The sequence below is a fragment of the Xylona heveae genome, assembly GCF_001619985.1.
Source record: "Xylona heveae TC161 unplaced genomic scaffold L228scaffold_7, whole genome shotgun sequence".
Classification (NCBI taxonomy): domain Eukaryota; kingdom Fungi; phylum Ascomycota; class Xylonomycetes; order Xylonales; family Xylonaceae; genus Xylona; species Xylona heveae.
The window spans coordinates 626476-640530 of NW_017264199.1; the positions used below are offsets into that span (position 1 = coordinate 626476).

At 48.0% G+C, this 14055-nt stretch overlaps 6 protein-coding genes and 1 non-coding gene across 7 annotated transcripts; 5 read left to right on the forward strand and 2 right to left on the reverse strand.

Annotated features, from left to right (window-relative positions):
• The first annotated feature begins 874 nt into the window (after positions 1-874).
• L228DRAFT_248402 (hypothetical protein) lies at positions 875-1355 on the forward strand. Its single transcript, XM_018332838.1, has one exon. The coding sequence runs from the start codon at positions 990-992 to the stop codon at positions 1272-1274; it is 285 nt and encodes a 94-aa protein (XP_018187234.1). The 5' UTR covers positions 875-989; the 3' UTR covers positions 1275-1355.
• Positions 1356-1770: 415 nt separating this feature from the next.
• On the forward strand, positions 1771-3303 carry L228DRAFT_248403 (Emopamil-binding protein). The gene is made up of 3 exons (XM_018332839.1): positions 1771-2409; positions 2611-2680; positions 2853-3303. Exons 1-3 carry the CDS (start codon positions 1887-1889, stop codon positions 2992-2994), a joined length of 735 nt encoding a protein of 244 aa, XP_018187235.1. The 5' UTR covers positions 1771-1886; the 3' UTR covers positions 2995-3303.
• A 269-nt stretch (positions 3304-3572) lies between these two features.
• Positions 3573-6549, reverse strand: L228DRAFT_239636 (hypothetical protein; the record flags this gene model as incomplete). Its single annotated transcript, XM_018331165.1, has 2 exons — positions 3573-6293; positions 6493-6549. The coding sequence occupies 2 exons, from the start codon at positions 6547-6549 to the stop codon at positions 3573-3575; spliced, it is 2778 nt and encodes a 925-aa protein (XP_018187236.1).
• Positions 6550-7724: 1175 nt separating this feature from the next.
• L228DRAFT_248406 (D-xylulose 5-phosphate/D-fructose 6-phosphate phosphoketolase) lies at positions 7725-11203 on the reverse strand. The gene is made up of 9 exons (XM_018332840.1): positions 11099-11203; positions 10679-11033; positions 10390-10624; positions 10185-10337; positions 9825-10134; positions 9143-9763; positions 9001-9095; positions 8212-8942; positions 7725-8156 (listed from the first exon to the last, which is right to left on the reverse strand). Exons 2-9 carry the CDS (start codon positions 10914-10916, stop codon positions 8122-8124), a joined length of 2418 nt encoding a protein of 805 aa, XP_018187237.1. The 5' UTR covers positions 10917-11033; positions 11099-11203; the 3' UTR covers positions 7725-8121.
• Positions 11204-12140: 937 nt separating this feature from the next.
• On the forward strand, positions 12141-13589 carry L228DRAFT_212224 (acetate kinase; the record flags this gene model as incomplete). Its single annotated transcript, XM_018329932.1, has 5 exons — positions 12141-12526; positions 12577-12891; positions 12943-13005; positions 13059-13131; positions 13182-13589. The coding sequence occupies 5 exons, from the start codon at positions 12141-12143 to the stop codon at positions 13587-13589; spliced, it is 1245 nt and encodes a 414-aa protein (XP_018187238.1).
• Positions 13557-14029, forward strand: L228DRAFT_157771 (hypothetical protein). Its single transcript, XM_018329368.1, has one exon. The coding sequence runs from the start codon at positions 13642-13644 to the stop codon at positions 13954-13956; it is 315 nt and encodes a 104-aa protein (XP_018187239.1). The 5' UTR covers positions 13557-13641; the 3' UTR covers positions 13957-14029.
• Positions 13715-13822, forward strand: L228DRAFT_t86. The gene has a single exon. It is a non-coding gene; the product is annotated as a tRNA-Glu (tRNA).
• Positions 14030-14055: the final 26 nt, after the last annotated feature.

The following is a 14055-nucleotide window of genomic DNA, read 5'->3' on the forward strand; positions in this document are numbered from 1 at the left end:
CTTACAATTTTTCTGGCATGGGGCCTTGGGGGTAGCTGATAAATTCAAATAGACCCTGTTCAATGCAATGACTCCATTCAATCGCCTTTATCGACGAGTCGTCTCTGCACATGATTAGTCGAATTTTGACAAGGGCCAGATCTCTCATCGAAGCAATGCTATGGTCGTCTACCTTTTAGATGATTAAAGCTCTGCTTCGCAAAAAAGCCATCTTCTTCCACGTCTAAGGCTGAAGGCAGTCATGTAAAGCTATAGACAACGATGAACAAGAATTGTTTTTCAACTGTATTGAGCATGGATTCAGGCACCATATGGCACTTTGGCGTCTCTCTCGGTTAAATATACCCAATGAGTTAACTCATCAATAGTGAAGTTCCCAGTCAAATATCTAACTGTTTCTCGCTACGGCTATTCACTCGATTTGAGCAGGCATCATTATGTTGAAAGGCCACCTAAGCATTTCTGTATCGAAAAATCCTATCTATTTCTCAAGGCCATGAATATCTCATTAGGCATTCTCACATTTCCGATAATGATACACTCAAGAGAATTGAAGACTACTCATCGTAAAGATGCCCGCACAACCAATCACAATAACATATGTGACCAATAAAAATACATCCATCAACATCGATTTTGAAGGCGAAGAATACCTTTTATGCTGGGAGGGCGACTGGAGATGTCCACCAGACTTGACGGACTTTCCACATGTAGACGGCGCATCCATCACTGCAGTGCAGCATAGCACCAAGATTGATGAATTATGGAAGAGATCGAGGGTTCTAACATAAGGAGCGGATGCCCACATCAGAGTTTTGGATGCTTGCGCAGATGAATTCCCCATATGCAAAGTCGCAATCAATGATCGACAAAGGCAGCTACTTCAGGACGAATTCTCAGTCCTCTGTCATCTCTTGCAAAAAGATGCCCCTGCAGTTCGTGTTCATCCGGAACCCTTGGTCGATGAACGAGGAATATTTGGCTTCAGAATGGAGAGGCTTTCTAGTATGGATATCAATACTGCAGCAGAATATATCCCGGAGGTCAAAAAAGCAGTCAATGACATACATCAAGCTGGCGTGGTGCACTATGATATCTCGCCAAGCAATCTCATGTTCAATAAAGAGAATGCAATTACAGTCATCGACTTTGGCCGAGCCGGATATATTGGTCAACAAATTCCTCCTCACCGACGGACTGGAGTTCAGCGACCAGAAATGGACACTTATTCGACTGAATCTGATATTGATGCTCTGAAGAGAACAGCAGGTTAGTTCTCTCGCAAAGTGTGTCCAGGATCCTCGACTCACAATCTTTAGATATATTCGTTCGGAAAGGTCGTTTCAGTTGGTAGCATACATACACCCCTCTGTTGGAACAGGAGATTAGAACTTTTAAGAAGATTATTTGTTCAGAGACAGTCCCGTGCAGGCTCATACCCAGATGTTAGCATCGAATGATACGTCGTGATCAGAGCTATGCTGGATATGCTCTCCTGATGATTTTTCAATGAAATCCACTACTGTTAAATTTTACTTCATCAGATTTATGTGTATCTTTGGGTTTTCAAGTAATATTAAACCTTTGAAACTTTCCCCTATAATACATGTGTACCTAACCATTCAAATCAGAATCTTCTGCTCTGACCCTTAACTACATCATTTAGCGCTTCAGGGTCCAGTTTTACCCACAAGCAGCTAGCCCCCGGCAACCTTAAATCTTAGCTTACGCGACTCCTTACCCGAACTCTTTCACTTCATTACTCCGTACCATACTCCGTGATCCACAAAACTCTCAACCACATTTCTCCCTCGTCCCTTTTCCCCTCGAAACCACACCCGGAGGCGTCCTCACACCCTCCCCCCTCGCCTCTGCCACGAGCCACAATGTCCTCCTCCTCCTTCTCCTCCGCAAGCCCCGCCGAGACTCCTCTCGTCATCGACCAAACCACTATCCTCTCCCTCCTCTCCACCGTCTTTCTCCTCGGCGCCGCCTACGCTCTCTCCCGCCGGGTCCAGCCCGCCGCAACCACGACAACGACACAACGCGTCCTCTTCATATGGCACATGTTTGACGCCTTGATCCACTTCCTATTCGAAGGATCCTTCCTATACAACTGCTTCTTCGTGTGGTCTAGCACGGCGGGTCCGTCGACCACGAATTTCCTGTCGCAGCCCTTGCGACGATACGGCGCCAATTACGGCACGTCTGCGACTGCGCAACTATGGCAGGAATATGCCAAAGCGGACGCGCGCTGGGGCGAGGCCGACTTGTGCGTCGTGTCGCTGGAGATATTGACAGTGTTTGGCGGCGGGCCGTTGGCCGCGTGGATCTGCGATATGGTTCGCAGAGGAGATGATCGGGTGTGGTTCTGGGCGACGGTGCTTGCGACGGCGGAGCTGTATGGTGGTATGTTATATCTTTCCCATTTAAATCTTTTCTATTTCTTTTATTCTTTTATTTGTTTATCTCTTTTGCTTTTGATCCCGAAATTTCTTTCTTTCTTTCTTTCTTTCTTTCTTTCTTTCTTTCTTTCTTTCTTTCTTTCTTTCTTTCTTACGCGTTCATTCCAAGAAACAAGATAAACTTTCTGACCAATTCGATATCTAGGCTTCATGACATTCGCTCCGGAATGGCTCAGCGGCAGCTTGAGCCTCAACACGAGTAACTTCATGTACAAGTACGCTTCCATCCCTCTCCCTCCTCCTCCTCCTCCTCCTCCTCCTCCTCCTCCTCCTCCTCCTCCCTCCCCCCTTCCTTTTCCCCATTTTGCTCCCTTTTTTCTAGCATCAAAGCTACACGCAGAGCAATCAACTAACATACTTCCTTCCCCTCTTTATCGCAACTTACAGATGGGTCTACCTCTTCTTCTTCAACACCCTGTGGGTGTGGATCCCGTTGTGGGTTCTGTACGAAGCATACCGCAACATCCAAGGCGCATTTACCTCATCTGCGAGCGCCAAATCAAACGGCCCAGTGAAGAAGAGCAACTAAATTCATATGTATGTGTGTGAGAGAGAGAGAGAGAGAGAGAGAGAGAGAGAGAGAGAGATCAGCATTTGTGGATAAGGTTTTCTGAAAATATCGACTATATAGATATATAATATCATGATGGACGCAGCGCGTAAAAGGGAATGGGCTTTGGCATTGGCATGTTATAGGGAGTAGTATAGAGACAGTATACGGACCGAACATAGAGCGCGTATAATAAGAAAACGCTACATGACGCGATCACGGAATCAGAATATATCCAAAATAGAATCAAAGATAGGATTCCGCTATGCCAATTTAAATCTCATCATAATCATGCGATTCATGCATTTCATGCCGTGCCATCTGTGTCTCATAAGAAAAAAATGAAATGAAATGAAATGAAATAAAAAGGACAAAAATCTCTCCAGGACGCGACAGGATCTACGTATACCCTTCATGATCCTCCTCATTTTTACTCTCATATAGCTCCTTAAACCCTAAAATCACAACAGACATACCATCAGACATACCATCAACAAAAGCCGTGAACCCCACTCCTACATATATCCTATTGGTCTGCCACCAAAGAGCATGGCGACTTAAGTCACAATCTCCAAAATCTTCACATAGCCGCCTGGGAAGAGGCCTTTGGCACCAGCATATCTGCCCCAGTACCAATCTCCGTTAATGTCTTCTACTTCGCGAATCTCCCCATTCTTGGGGAACATGAGCTCATCCGTGACGCCGTCGGCGGGGAAATAACCCCAGAGAGCACGAACGCGGAGCCCGACGCCGCCGTCAGGAGGGTATCGAGTGGGTGGAACAAACGAGGCGCCATTATCCGGAGCAAGCGCCGCCGCCCCATTACCACCGGCACTACTAACGAGCCCACCGCCGCTGGCTCTGCCGGTGCCGCCCTGGCTCAAGGCAAAGGGGAACGATTTCGTGACAGTACGCGAGGATCTGGCGCCGCCCGGTTGGTCTTGCCAAACCCAACTTGCGGTTGTGGAAGTTGTTGCTGTTGTAGGAGTACCGGATGTTCCTGGACGAGGAGACGAGGTGGGTGCTGCTGATTCGATTGGTCCTGTCATTCCAGCGGAGGGGTTTCCAGTAAAACCGACGCTTGCCATTGCTGCATCGATTTCTTCGTCCCGTAGGGCAAGACCACCGACGATGTCGTGCACGATGACGCGTCTGGGGCCACCATCGCGGTCTTCAAATCCGACCACTAGCATGCGATGACCATGGAGGCAGCGGCGCCATCCCTGGTGTCCGTTTTCGGGACTGATTCGGCCAGTGGAAACAAGGCCGAGGTAGCAGTTTGTGCAAATGTCGTAGTCGCCCTCGTTGCATTGCGGACATGTGAAGCGGGTGTTGGACGGTGGAATAGGGTAGTGACAGATATCGCACTTGGTGCTATTTGTGAGCTGTTCAAACCGATTTGGGTCAAAAGGAATAGCAAAAGTGCTAGGTGGGTGGAGGGTGACGATGTTTTTAGCGCCAGCTTGGTTTGGTGATGCAGGGTAATACAAAGAGCCGACTGTTGTGAGTGGCTTTTGGAAGTTGAAGGGGCCAGTGTTTGGAGGTACGTCTTTGCCATCTATGAGAGTGAGACGGTATTTGAGTGGTCGGAGCGGATGCGTGCAACAGCGGTTTCGTTTGATGCAATCATTGCAGTAGCCCCATTCGCCATCGTTACAATCGTCGCATTTCCAGTAAACATCGTTCGCGTGGGCGGAGCATATAGAGCAGAACACACCTCGCACGAGCCGTTTCGAGGGGTCTTCGGAAGTCCGCCAGAGGTCTTCGCCAGCTGGCGACTTGACAAGGTCACGCTTAGGATGAGCATACCGTCTTCCGGCAAGGACATGGGGCAGTGCTGTGTGAGGAGGGTATCCCCCTGGAGGGGCCAGTCTCTCAAATTTATCCCAGGCAGCCCGTCCAAATCCAAAATAATGATGACAACCCTTGCCAAGGCGATAGCAACGGAGGCAAATATCAAAGTCGTCGTCTTTACACAAGGAACAATGGTAATGTAGTTCATACTCGATGTGCGCTTGCCCGCATTTGTCGCAGAATATTCGCGGCTCGTTGAAAAGCGCTGGCCGACTGCTCATCGATGCAGATGCAGATGAAGATGGCCGGGACGCTGGAGTGGATTGAGAGGCATTGGCTTGACTTGCTGAAAGATGAGTGGAGGTAGAAGAGCGCGGGTTGTTCGAGAGATCGGTGGATGAGCGTCCCACGCGTGCTCGAGTGTCGGACCTAGCTCTGCTGGATGTTGGCAAAGGGGATGTCTGCCGGCGTCGAGTATCACTCGAGGCCCTTTGTCGATATTCAGATTCACCTGGGGGAATGGCCTGTAGGTATGCTTGGGAAGGAGGCGTTTCCGAAGCACGGGTCGGCTGAGCAGCAGCGCTTTGCGACCTCCTGCGCTGCCTCCTTCTCGGCTCTTCCTCACGCGGCGTCTGTACACGAGGTTCTGTCCTTGGAGATTCTCGGCTCTGTTCGGCCCTTGTGCTCTGTCGTCCACGGTGCCTTCTCCGATATGCCTCAGCAATCTGCTCACTAATGGCGTCCTCTTGCGATACGTCCAGATTGTTCAGGTCGATGCCATCTAGAAGTCCCTCCTCTAATATTTGACGCATGATCTCTTCTCGAATCTCGGACGAGTCAATGTCCGAATTACTGAGTAGTGACCGTAGACTTGACTGATGTTCCACGCGGCGAGAATGTGAACGGGACCGGGAAGCATCGGAAGATCTCGAGTGATCTTGTCGCTGCGGTGACAAAAGCTGATCATTCCGACGCCTTGGTGACTGCTCTCGATGTTGCCGTTGATTTCGACTGCGTTGTGTCCTTTCCGCATGATCACCTTCTCTATGCCTTCTTTCTCGGTGCCTTCTCCTCTCCGGAGTACTTGATGTGCTTATTCCAATGTCCCGGAGGCTCAGCTCTCGAACCTCCTCAACAAGTCTCCGGTCTTCTTCCTCGTCTTCATCTTCACTGCTATCTCTTTGCGGCGCAGATAGCTTAGGGAGGACATTTTCTCCGGGCTTGTAATTTTTGGCAATATCCTGCTTTTCTTCTGTCGTCTTACCCCTCCCCGGATGCGCCTGGAGAAACATATCCAAAAGGGTTGTAACTGTGGCATTTGGCCGTGTTCCACGCACGGAAGCGCGACATGATGGACACGTATAAGGTATACGATTCGAGTCGTGTATGGACTGCCAGCTGAACCATTCTTTCAAACAAGAACCGCAAAAGGTGTGAAGGCAATCAAGGAGTGTCAATGGCTGGTAGAGAACTTCTGTGCATATCTGTAGAGATTAGCCTCTGTTCAGGTTCTGGTTCTTTTTTCAGTTATTTTCAAACGTCGATGTGATGGCATGGATTTCGCAGTAGTTTTATTTATGAAATGGTCGATAAGGCGGGGTGAATGTTGTCAGGATTGCAACCGAACAGATACCCGCCAGCCTTATCGTGGTAAAAGCAAAACAGAACAATTTCAATGCTCACCGAGCACGTCAACTCCTTCTCGAGGTCGAGGAGACCTGTCTTTTGCGACTCTGTCATGATAGATGCAATGTTGCAGTAGTCAAGCAGGGCACTTCAGGCGGGGAATGACTTGACGGGTTCGTATTTCCTCTTCTTATGGCGCGCCACAGCTGAAACGCGCACTCAAATCGCTTGACCGCCTTCAGCAGCTTGCAGTCTATGGAAGGAGAGCGCAATGTATGGAGTTAAAAAATTACTTGGCAATTAATTCTACTTAGTTACAGCAAAGGGCTAATCTCATTTGAATGTTGGAGAAGGGAAGGTGGTTGCAACAAGGGCGTTGTTCACCCAAAACTTCCATGTGTATCTCCACCATTCGGGGACAGCTGCATCGGTCTGGAACTGTTTGACCAAGTCACTCTCCTCTCCTCGCAATCACACATGAGCGACCACTGCAAGATCTTCTTATGAAGAGGCCGTCTTCTAGACGCCTCCGCAATAAAATCCGACTTGGGCGCAAAACATGTCACCACCGCTCCTCAGCCTAAGAAAAATTTGCATAAATTATCCTAGAGATATCACTCCACAACGTTCTAATTCATCGATTCTATCCAGTTTGCTACGATGATGCCATGTCGCCCTCTTCCTCAGACCCTTGGTCAAGCCAAAATGTCAGATGAAAAAGACTTCGCGTCTACCGGAGGCAGTGTAATACCGGTGACACTGTGCCGAAGGGCATGCGCAAGCACAGAGGCCCATCGGCGGGTTACAAAAATAAGTATAATCACGAATTGAGTCCTATGGACTCGTTTCAGAGATTAAACTGAAAAGAACAGATACTACACTTGATCTAAGCCAAAAGGCAAAGAGAGCTAAAGAAAAAAGAAAAAAAAGCATTCTAGGACGGGGGGAGGCAGGTTTATATACTCGTTTAGTATGCCGGGTAATCATTTGGTATCTTTGCCAAGACTTTCCTCGCTTAGTACTTTAGCCCCCGTTATCGGATACTTCTCTCTTTGGTCTTCCCCGTAATCGGAGGACATCAATAAGGCATACTTACTAAGCAATTGGTCGGGCGACTCTCACCGAAAGTAAACCGAACTGCAGCATTTCTGAGTATTGTAATGGGTAAACAATGAGCAGGAACATGCTCGCAATTGCGATATATACTTGAATTATAATCATGTTGCGGTATATAGGGCTCCTTCTGTATTTTAGGTGTCCTTGGAAGAATGAAAATATACCTAGCTTATAGGTGCCAATTTTTGTGAATAAGCTGCTATAGCCCGTAGTTGTAGCGCTGTCATATAACTTGGTCTTAAACCATGTATTAAATTTCAACACGATTCAAGAATACTTTCAACGAAAAATCCACGATTCCAGTTTTGACATTTCCAACACCCTATACGGAACTGGGAGGCCGCAAAAATAACCATCATCAATATATATTTAATTAAATTGATAAATATTCCCAGACATCGCTCACTTGACGTCATAAGTCATCGACAGTGGGAAGAAAATTAGTGTTTCTGAATTTCAGCCTCGGAATTTTCCATGCCGCACGATTGTCGCGCTCGTCGAAAATATATCGTACGTCTTTCAGCCTCGAGCCGATCAAATTAAGAGTGATTCTTTGCACCCCTCTTCTTATTAAAATTTTGGCGTATCATAGGTGCCTTCAGGATCTGATTCGCATCCGTCAGCCTTGATCGCAAGTAAAAAAGGTCGAACAACACGTACCTTTTCCATGCTCCAGGATATACTCTTGTGCTTTCTTGATATCATGCCCAATGTGCGCTGACAGCTTGGAGAGCTCGACACCGACCTTCTCATTTTTGAAGGCAGCTCCTCGGACGGCCGATTCGGCAACGTGATATCTGCTAACATGGTTTCGGAGAAGCATGTCAAACGGGGTAGTTGTGGTGCCTTCCTCACGGTAGCCTTCAATCTTGATCCGGTCCAATTTCGGTCTACCGAATAGCAAGCCCTTCAGTTCATTCGAATAGCCATGATAGTTGAAATGGATGGGTCGGTCAGGTGTGAAAAGCGCATCAAACTCTTCATGGTCCAATGAGTGGGGATGAGAGCCTTCCAATCCAAGGATCATCAAATCCGTGACGTTAACAACCCGGACACGAAGGTACGGAACCAGCCTTCGAAGATACGCCGCTGCTGCAATGACCTCAAAAGTTAACTCTGCCCCAATACCGACGAGGACAACATCTGGGTCGACTCCGTCTTCGGTACTCGCAAATTTCCAGACAGAGCCTCCGGCTCGACAATGAGCATCTGCTTCCTCTGGGGAGAGAAAGACAGGTTGAGGTTGCTTTGAGCCGACCATCAAGTTCACATACTCCTGTGATCTGAAGCAGTGAGCTAAGGTGGACAAGAAGCAGTTCGCGTCGGGCGGAAGATAGACTCTTGCAGCATCTGGCTTGAGATTGAGCACCGCACCAATGAAGGATGGGTTTCTGATGGATGTCAACTGCTAATTCACAAAAGCAATTCGGAAAAGTACGGAAAGCATACTGGTGTGAAAACCCGTTGTGTTCTTGCCGCGTCCAGGTACTGGTCTCAATATAATTAATACTCCCGACGGCCTTCCTCCACGTTGTTTCTCGGGCCTAATGACATTAGTAAATCGGCGTGAAGAAAGAAACGATTCGCTCACCATTTTGACGAATTTACTGTACTGAACCATCATGGTATGGATGATTCCCAAAAAGCTTTCGTAAGAAGGAAATAGTCCGACTCGGCCAGTCAAGGTGTAGCCCTGCAGGAAGCCCTGGCATGTGTGCTCTGAAAGGATCTCAATAACACGACCGCCTTGAGCCGACGAATACTGATCCCACTGGAAATTCCTGCCTGTATGTGTAAATACGGTATCAAGCTTATTACTAACGAGTTCATCAGGCGAAAAGATCCGTGTCGTATGTGGATTATCTACGAGAATCTGATCGAGAAGCACTCCGATACACTTCATGCTGCTTTCCTGGCTGCCCTTTTTCACCCCAAATTTCTGCCAGTCCGGCACCTTGATAGGAGTATAAGCGTCAAAAGCCTCCTTCCGTTGTCCGAGCTTCTTATCCTGATTGGTCGGAATGATGCTGAGGATAGAGTCTACAGCATTGCCATCCTTGGTGAAGAGTTCCTTTGGTTTGTAAGATTCCAACCATACTTGCAGGTCTTTTAGCTCTTCCTTGTCGCTCATTGCTGCTGGCAACGGCACCTGATGAGCATGGAAAGAACCCTCAATGTATTCTCCATGAACTTTCTTCGGCCCGCTCCAGCCCTTTCACAAAACAGTTAGAACGAGAAGTCATTCAATGGCACGAGGCGTAACGGAGCCGCACCTTGGGAGTTCTGAGAATCAAGACCGGCCACCTGGGTTTGGTGATTGGCTTCCCAGAACGAGCAGCGCTCTGAATCTTCTTGATCTCTGCCACAGCCCATTCGAGGGATCCGCTCATATCAGAATGGATGTCCTCGAGAGACTCGACAAACCGACACTGATAGCCATAGCCGGAGAAAAGAGCTACGAGTTCCTTATCGTCCATGCAACCATACAAGGTTCGCTCACTAATTTTGAAGCCATTGACGTGAACGATTGGGATGACGGCACCGGACTCCTTCGGATCGATATACTTATAGCCGTGCCAAGCGCTATGCTATGGTTAATAGTAGCTCACCGCGAGAGTTTTCTCGCTACTCACGTCGCTGTAGGCCCTGTTTCAGCCTCTCCGTCCCCTACAACACAAGCCACAATGAGATCTGGCTTGTCCATGACAGCGCCGAATGAGACAGCCAAAGCATAACCGAGTTCTCCGCCTTCATGAATTGAGCCTGGAGTCTCAGCATTAATATGGCTGTTTCAAATTAGCAAGAATCCTTCTCTGTCGAATTCGCGTTGTGACGTGCCTAGGAAAGCCTTTCGGAGTACTGAATCTGGTAATGAGATTATGCAGACCCTCTTTGTTTCGGGTATATTGAGGATAAAATCGTTCCAAGGAGCCCTCCAGCCAGAGTGAAGCAAGTATAGCAGGAGCACCATGGCCAGGTCCAACGACATAGAGTACGTCCAGATCATGTTTGGTAACAAGAAGATTGAGGTGAGCGTAGACCAGGTTTAATCCAGGACAAGTTCCCCAATGACCTGCACCAGTCAATTCAGCATCCTGTCACTGGAAAGTTGAGAGGAAGCCCGTACCCAAGAGTCGAGGCTTGATGTCTTCAAACTTCAAGTCTCGTTCGAGAAGGACATTGTCCTTGAGGAAAATCATTGCGGCCGCGATGTAGTTGGCGGCCCTCCAGAACGTCTCAAGTCCATCTTTGGTGGATGCTGCGATGATTGACTTGTCAAGCTTTACAGACAAAGACAGCAACTCGTCCGGCAAATTGGAAGGCAAAGGTGGAGGATTAGGTTGATCGATGACTTCTCCTGGCATGGTTGGAACTAGATGAGATAGATTGAAAAGAGGTCTTCAATGAAACAGAAAGGTGAACCTCGTTGCAGTATTTAGATGAGGTTCTCTTTGCGTATCCGGTCAGATTTATCTACAGCTCTATTATTACGTGTAAATTTGATTTAGCCTCTCTAAGGTAGAAATCAAGGCTTATGGGGCCCTACCGCAGAGGAGGGGTTGCCGGCCACTCTATCCGGTGAAAAGGTTGCTCGTTTGGAATTTACCTACAAGGTTACAAAGACGAATCTACACGTGAACAAATGGGCCTCGGAATTGTTCCGATATGTGTTCTCAATCTTGCACATAAAGTGTAAACGGAGTGACAGTCCCTAGGAATGAAACATTTGGTAATAAACTTTCAAGAGCCTGACACCAGACAGACGCTCAGCGGAAGCGGAGTTACGGTAGATAGCTCTAATGCAAGGTCCATTTTGCTGAATGCAGCCATTAGCAGAAGAATCGTTCCGTAATGATTACGTTGAACAGCACACAGAACCGTCCTTGATGGCCTACATTTCCCAACCTGCCAATTGTGGACTGATAAAGCTGATATCATTCCGAGGTTCATCAGGAATCCCGTCATGATCCCGGCGTGATTGGTGATGAATCCCTGTTCAATGCGCTCCGGTGATTCCGGCGAGGGTGTATCGGATGTTCTTCGCTCCAGCTCCGATCCATTGTTATCGCACCAAACAGACGTCATTGTGAGGGTGTTATCTTAGCTCCGGAGCTATGAATGGACTTCTCCGCATGCCTGTGTGGTTGTCTCCAAAGGCCCAAAGCAGATATCCAAAACGAAAACAGAGCCTTTCCCATTCCCATTCCCGCTACTTGTAATATTCGTAGACATCGATGTAACCCACATTCCTGCACGGTTGAGCTCATTGCCCCGACCCTCCTTCTTTTGGTCTGAAACAAGAGCTCAAGATACCTCGGCTCACGGTCTGCCTGCGAAACATTAACCAGGACCGATACGTCAGACTCAAGAACCATCTAAGATTTAATGTGTGTATGATAATTGAGTATGGCACTGCAGTAACAAGTCCAGGGGGAAGCTATCGGCCACCAAGGTATTGTATATACACGTTGCATTCTACTCTATTCAACATTGGGTTACATCTAAGACCTCGAAGCTCGCCATTCAATTAGATCAGACTTGAATCGAAGCAAAACAGCCACAACAATAGCAATAAGAAAAGATCAATCATGGCTAAAATTATCTTGTCGATCAACGCCGGATCCTCCTCCGTCAAAGTATCAGTCTATAAGGCAGTTGGGGAGGGTCGGCCACCCACACAGCTCGCTGAAGTGCAAGTGGCAGGTTTGACCGCTCCACCTGTGAAGTTGACATATGAGAGAGGCAGCGAGAAGATCAAGGATAAAGAGCTGGACGGAATAACTTCTCAGGATGACGCCTTCAAGTACATTCTAGATCATTTGACCCAAGACAAAGGGCTCGCAGATCTCCAGAACCGCAACGATATTGCTTTTACCTGTCACCGTGTCGTGCATGGAGGCAGTTATCCGACAGCTCAAGTCATCAACCACGACACATACCATTATCTCGAAGATCTTTCCGACTTAGCGCCATTGTATGTGCAGCACGCCCTTCTCAAAAGTGTACAATAACTTACGACTATAGGCACAATGTTCGCGCGTTAGCAATCATCCGAGCCTGCGTAAAAGAGCTACCAGGATCGAAAAATATTGCGTATTTCGACTCTTCCTTCCACAATACGATGCCCGAATGTGTCCGAACGTATCCCATCGACCAAGAAATTGCAAAGAGGAACCAGTTGCGGAAATACGGCTTTCACGGAATCAGTTACGCTTTCATCACAAGGGCAGTAGCGGAATTTCTAAAGAAGCCGCAGGACAATGTCAATATTATTGCACTTCATCTGGGCAGTGGTGCGTCGGCATGCGCGGTTCTAAAGGGCAAATCGGTTGATAATACGTGAGCACCCGCGCTCTCAGAAAGTTAGAGGATTGGACTGATAGAAATCAGGATGGGTTTGACCCCGCTAGCCGGATTGCCGGGTGCTACAAGAAGTGGAAGCATTGATCCAAGGTTCGTGGCACCGGGAATGTTGCAGAAGATTGACATGCTCACACATACTGCAGCTTAGTTTTTCATTACACCAGCGATGCCGGAAAATTAAGCCAAAGCAGCACCAAGGAAATGCATCTCAGCACTGTAAGTGCGTACGACAAAAAGCCGACTGATTTCATGCTGACTGGGTGCAGGCTGAAGAAATCTTGAATCTTAAGTCCGGCTGGAAGGCGCTCACCGGGACCACTGACTTTGGCAAAATTTCAGCCTCAGATGATCCGCAATGCCAACTGGCTTTTGATATCCTTGTCGACCGCATTGTGGGCTTTGTTGGAAGTTATTATGTGAAGTTGGAGGGCAAGGTCGATGCGCTAGTATTTGCTGGTGGCATCGGCGAGAAAGGAGATAAGCTGCGTGCCAAAGTAGTTGAAAAGTGCCAGTGCCTAGGCTTCAAACTGGACGAGCAGAAGAATTCCAAGCCTGAGGATGCCGTGGTGGCGTCCATTGGTGCCAAGGGTTCGAAACATGACACACTGATATGCCATACCGATGAGCAGGTAAGTTTTCTTCGAAGTGTCCTAGCTGTCCGCACAAGATTGTAACCAATTCTGCTTAGTTTCAAATGGCACGAACCTGTGCTTTAAGTGCCAAAATATGAGTAGACAAAGATTAGTAGTTGGCTGGCTCTATGTGTATGGATCTACAAACCAAAGTCTTTCATCAAGTCTCCGTGATGGTGTAGCGGTAACATCGGTCGCTCTCAAGCGCAACCTCAGGCTTAGCCTGTATGTACTCGTGTCCCGACCAGCCCGGGGTTCGACTCCCCGTCACGGAATTCTTTTTTGCCAACCGTTTTGTGGTGGATCGTTTTTTTTTTTCGGCGTAATTTTTGCTTCACCCCACCAGCGGGGAGAGTTGGAAAGACTTGCTTGGTCAGCAGGCAACAAACGGGGCGAATCGTCAATTTAACGATCCGGAGCTACGGAATGGATGTACTTCAGTCTGCGAAGTGATATGGGAGAAAGGGAAAGGGAAAGGAGTGCCTCATATGTCCGTATACTGGTTCTA

What these genes read in the sequence shown, in the direction of transcription:
- L228DRAFT_248403 (XM_018332839.1), top strand. Translation starts at nt 1,887, where the DNA reads ATGTCCTCCTCCTCCTTCTCCTCCGCAAGCCCCGCCGAGACTCCTCTC. An exon ending in GACGGCGGAGCTGTATGGTG is followed by an intron (nt 2,410 to 2,610) that starts GTATGTTATATC and finishes TTCGATATCTAG; the next exon opens with GCTTCATGACATTCGCTCCG. An exon ending in ACGAGTAACTTCATGTACAA is followed by an intron (nt 2,681 to 2,852) that starts GTACGCTTCCAT and finishes CGCAACTTACAG; the next exon opens with ATGGGTCTACCTCTTCTTCT.
- L228DRAFT_157771 (XM_018329368.1), top strand. Translation starts at nt 13,642, where the DNA reads ATGAGTAGACAAAGATTAGTAGTTGGCTGGCTCTATGTGTATGGATCT.
- L228DRAFT_248402 (XM_018332838.1), top strand. Translation starts at nt 990, where the DNA reads ATGGAGAGGCTTTCTAGTATGGATATCAATACTGCAGCAGAATATATC.
- L228DRAFT_248406 (XM_018332840.1), bottom strand. Translation starts at nt 10,916, where the DNA reads ATGCCAGGAGAAGTCATCGATCAACCTAATCCTCCACCTTTGCCTTCC. An exon ending in CACAACGGGTTTTCACACCA is followed by an intron (nt 8,943 to 9,000) that starts GTATGCTTTCCG and finishes GACATCCATCAG; the next exon opens with AAACCCATCCTTCATTGGTG. An exon ending in TATCCTGGAGCATGGAAAAG is followed by an intron (nt 8,157 to 8,211) that starts GTACGTGTTGTT and finishes GATGCGAATCAG; the next exon opens with ATCCTGAAGGCACCTATGAT.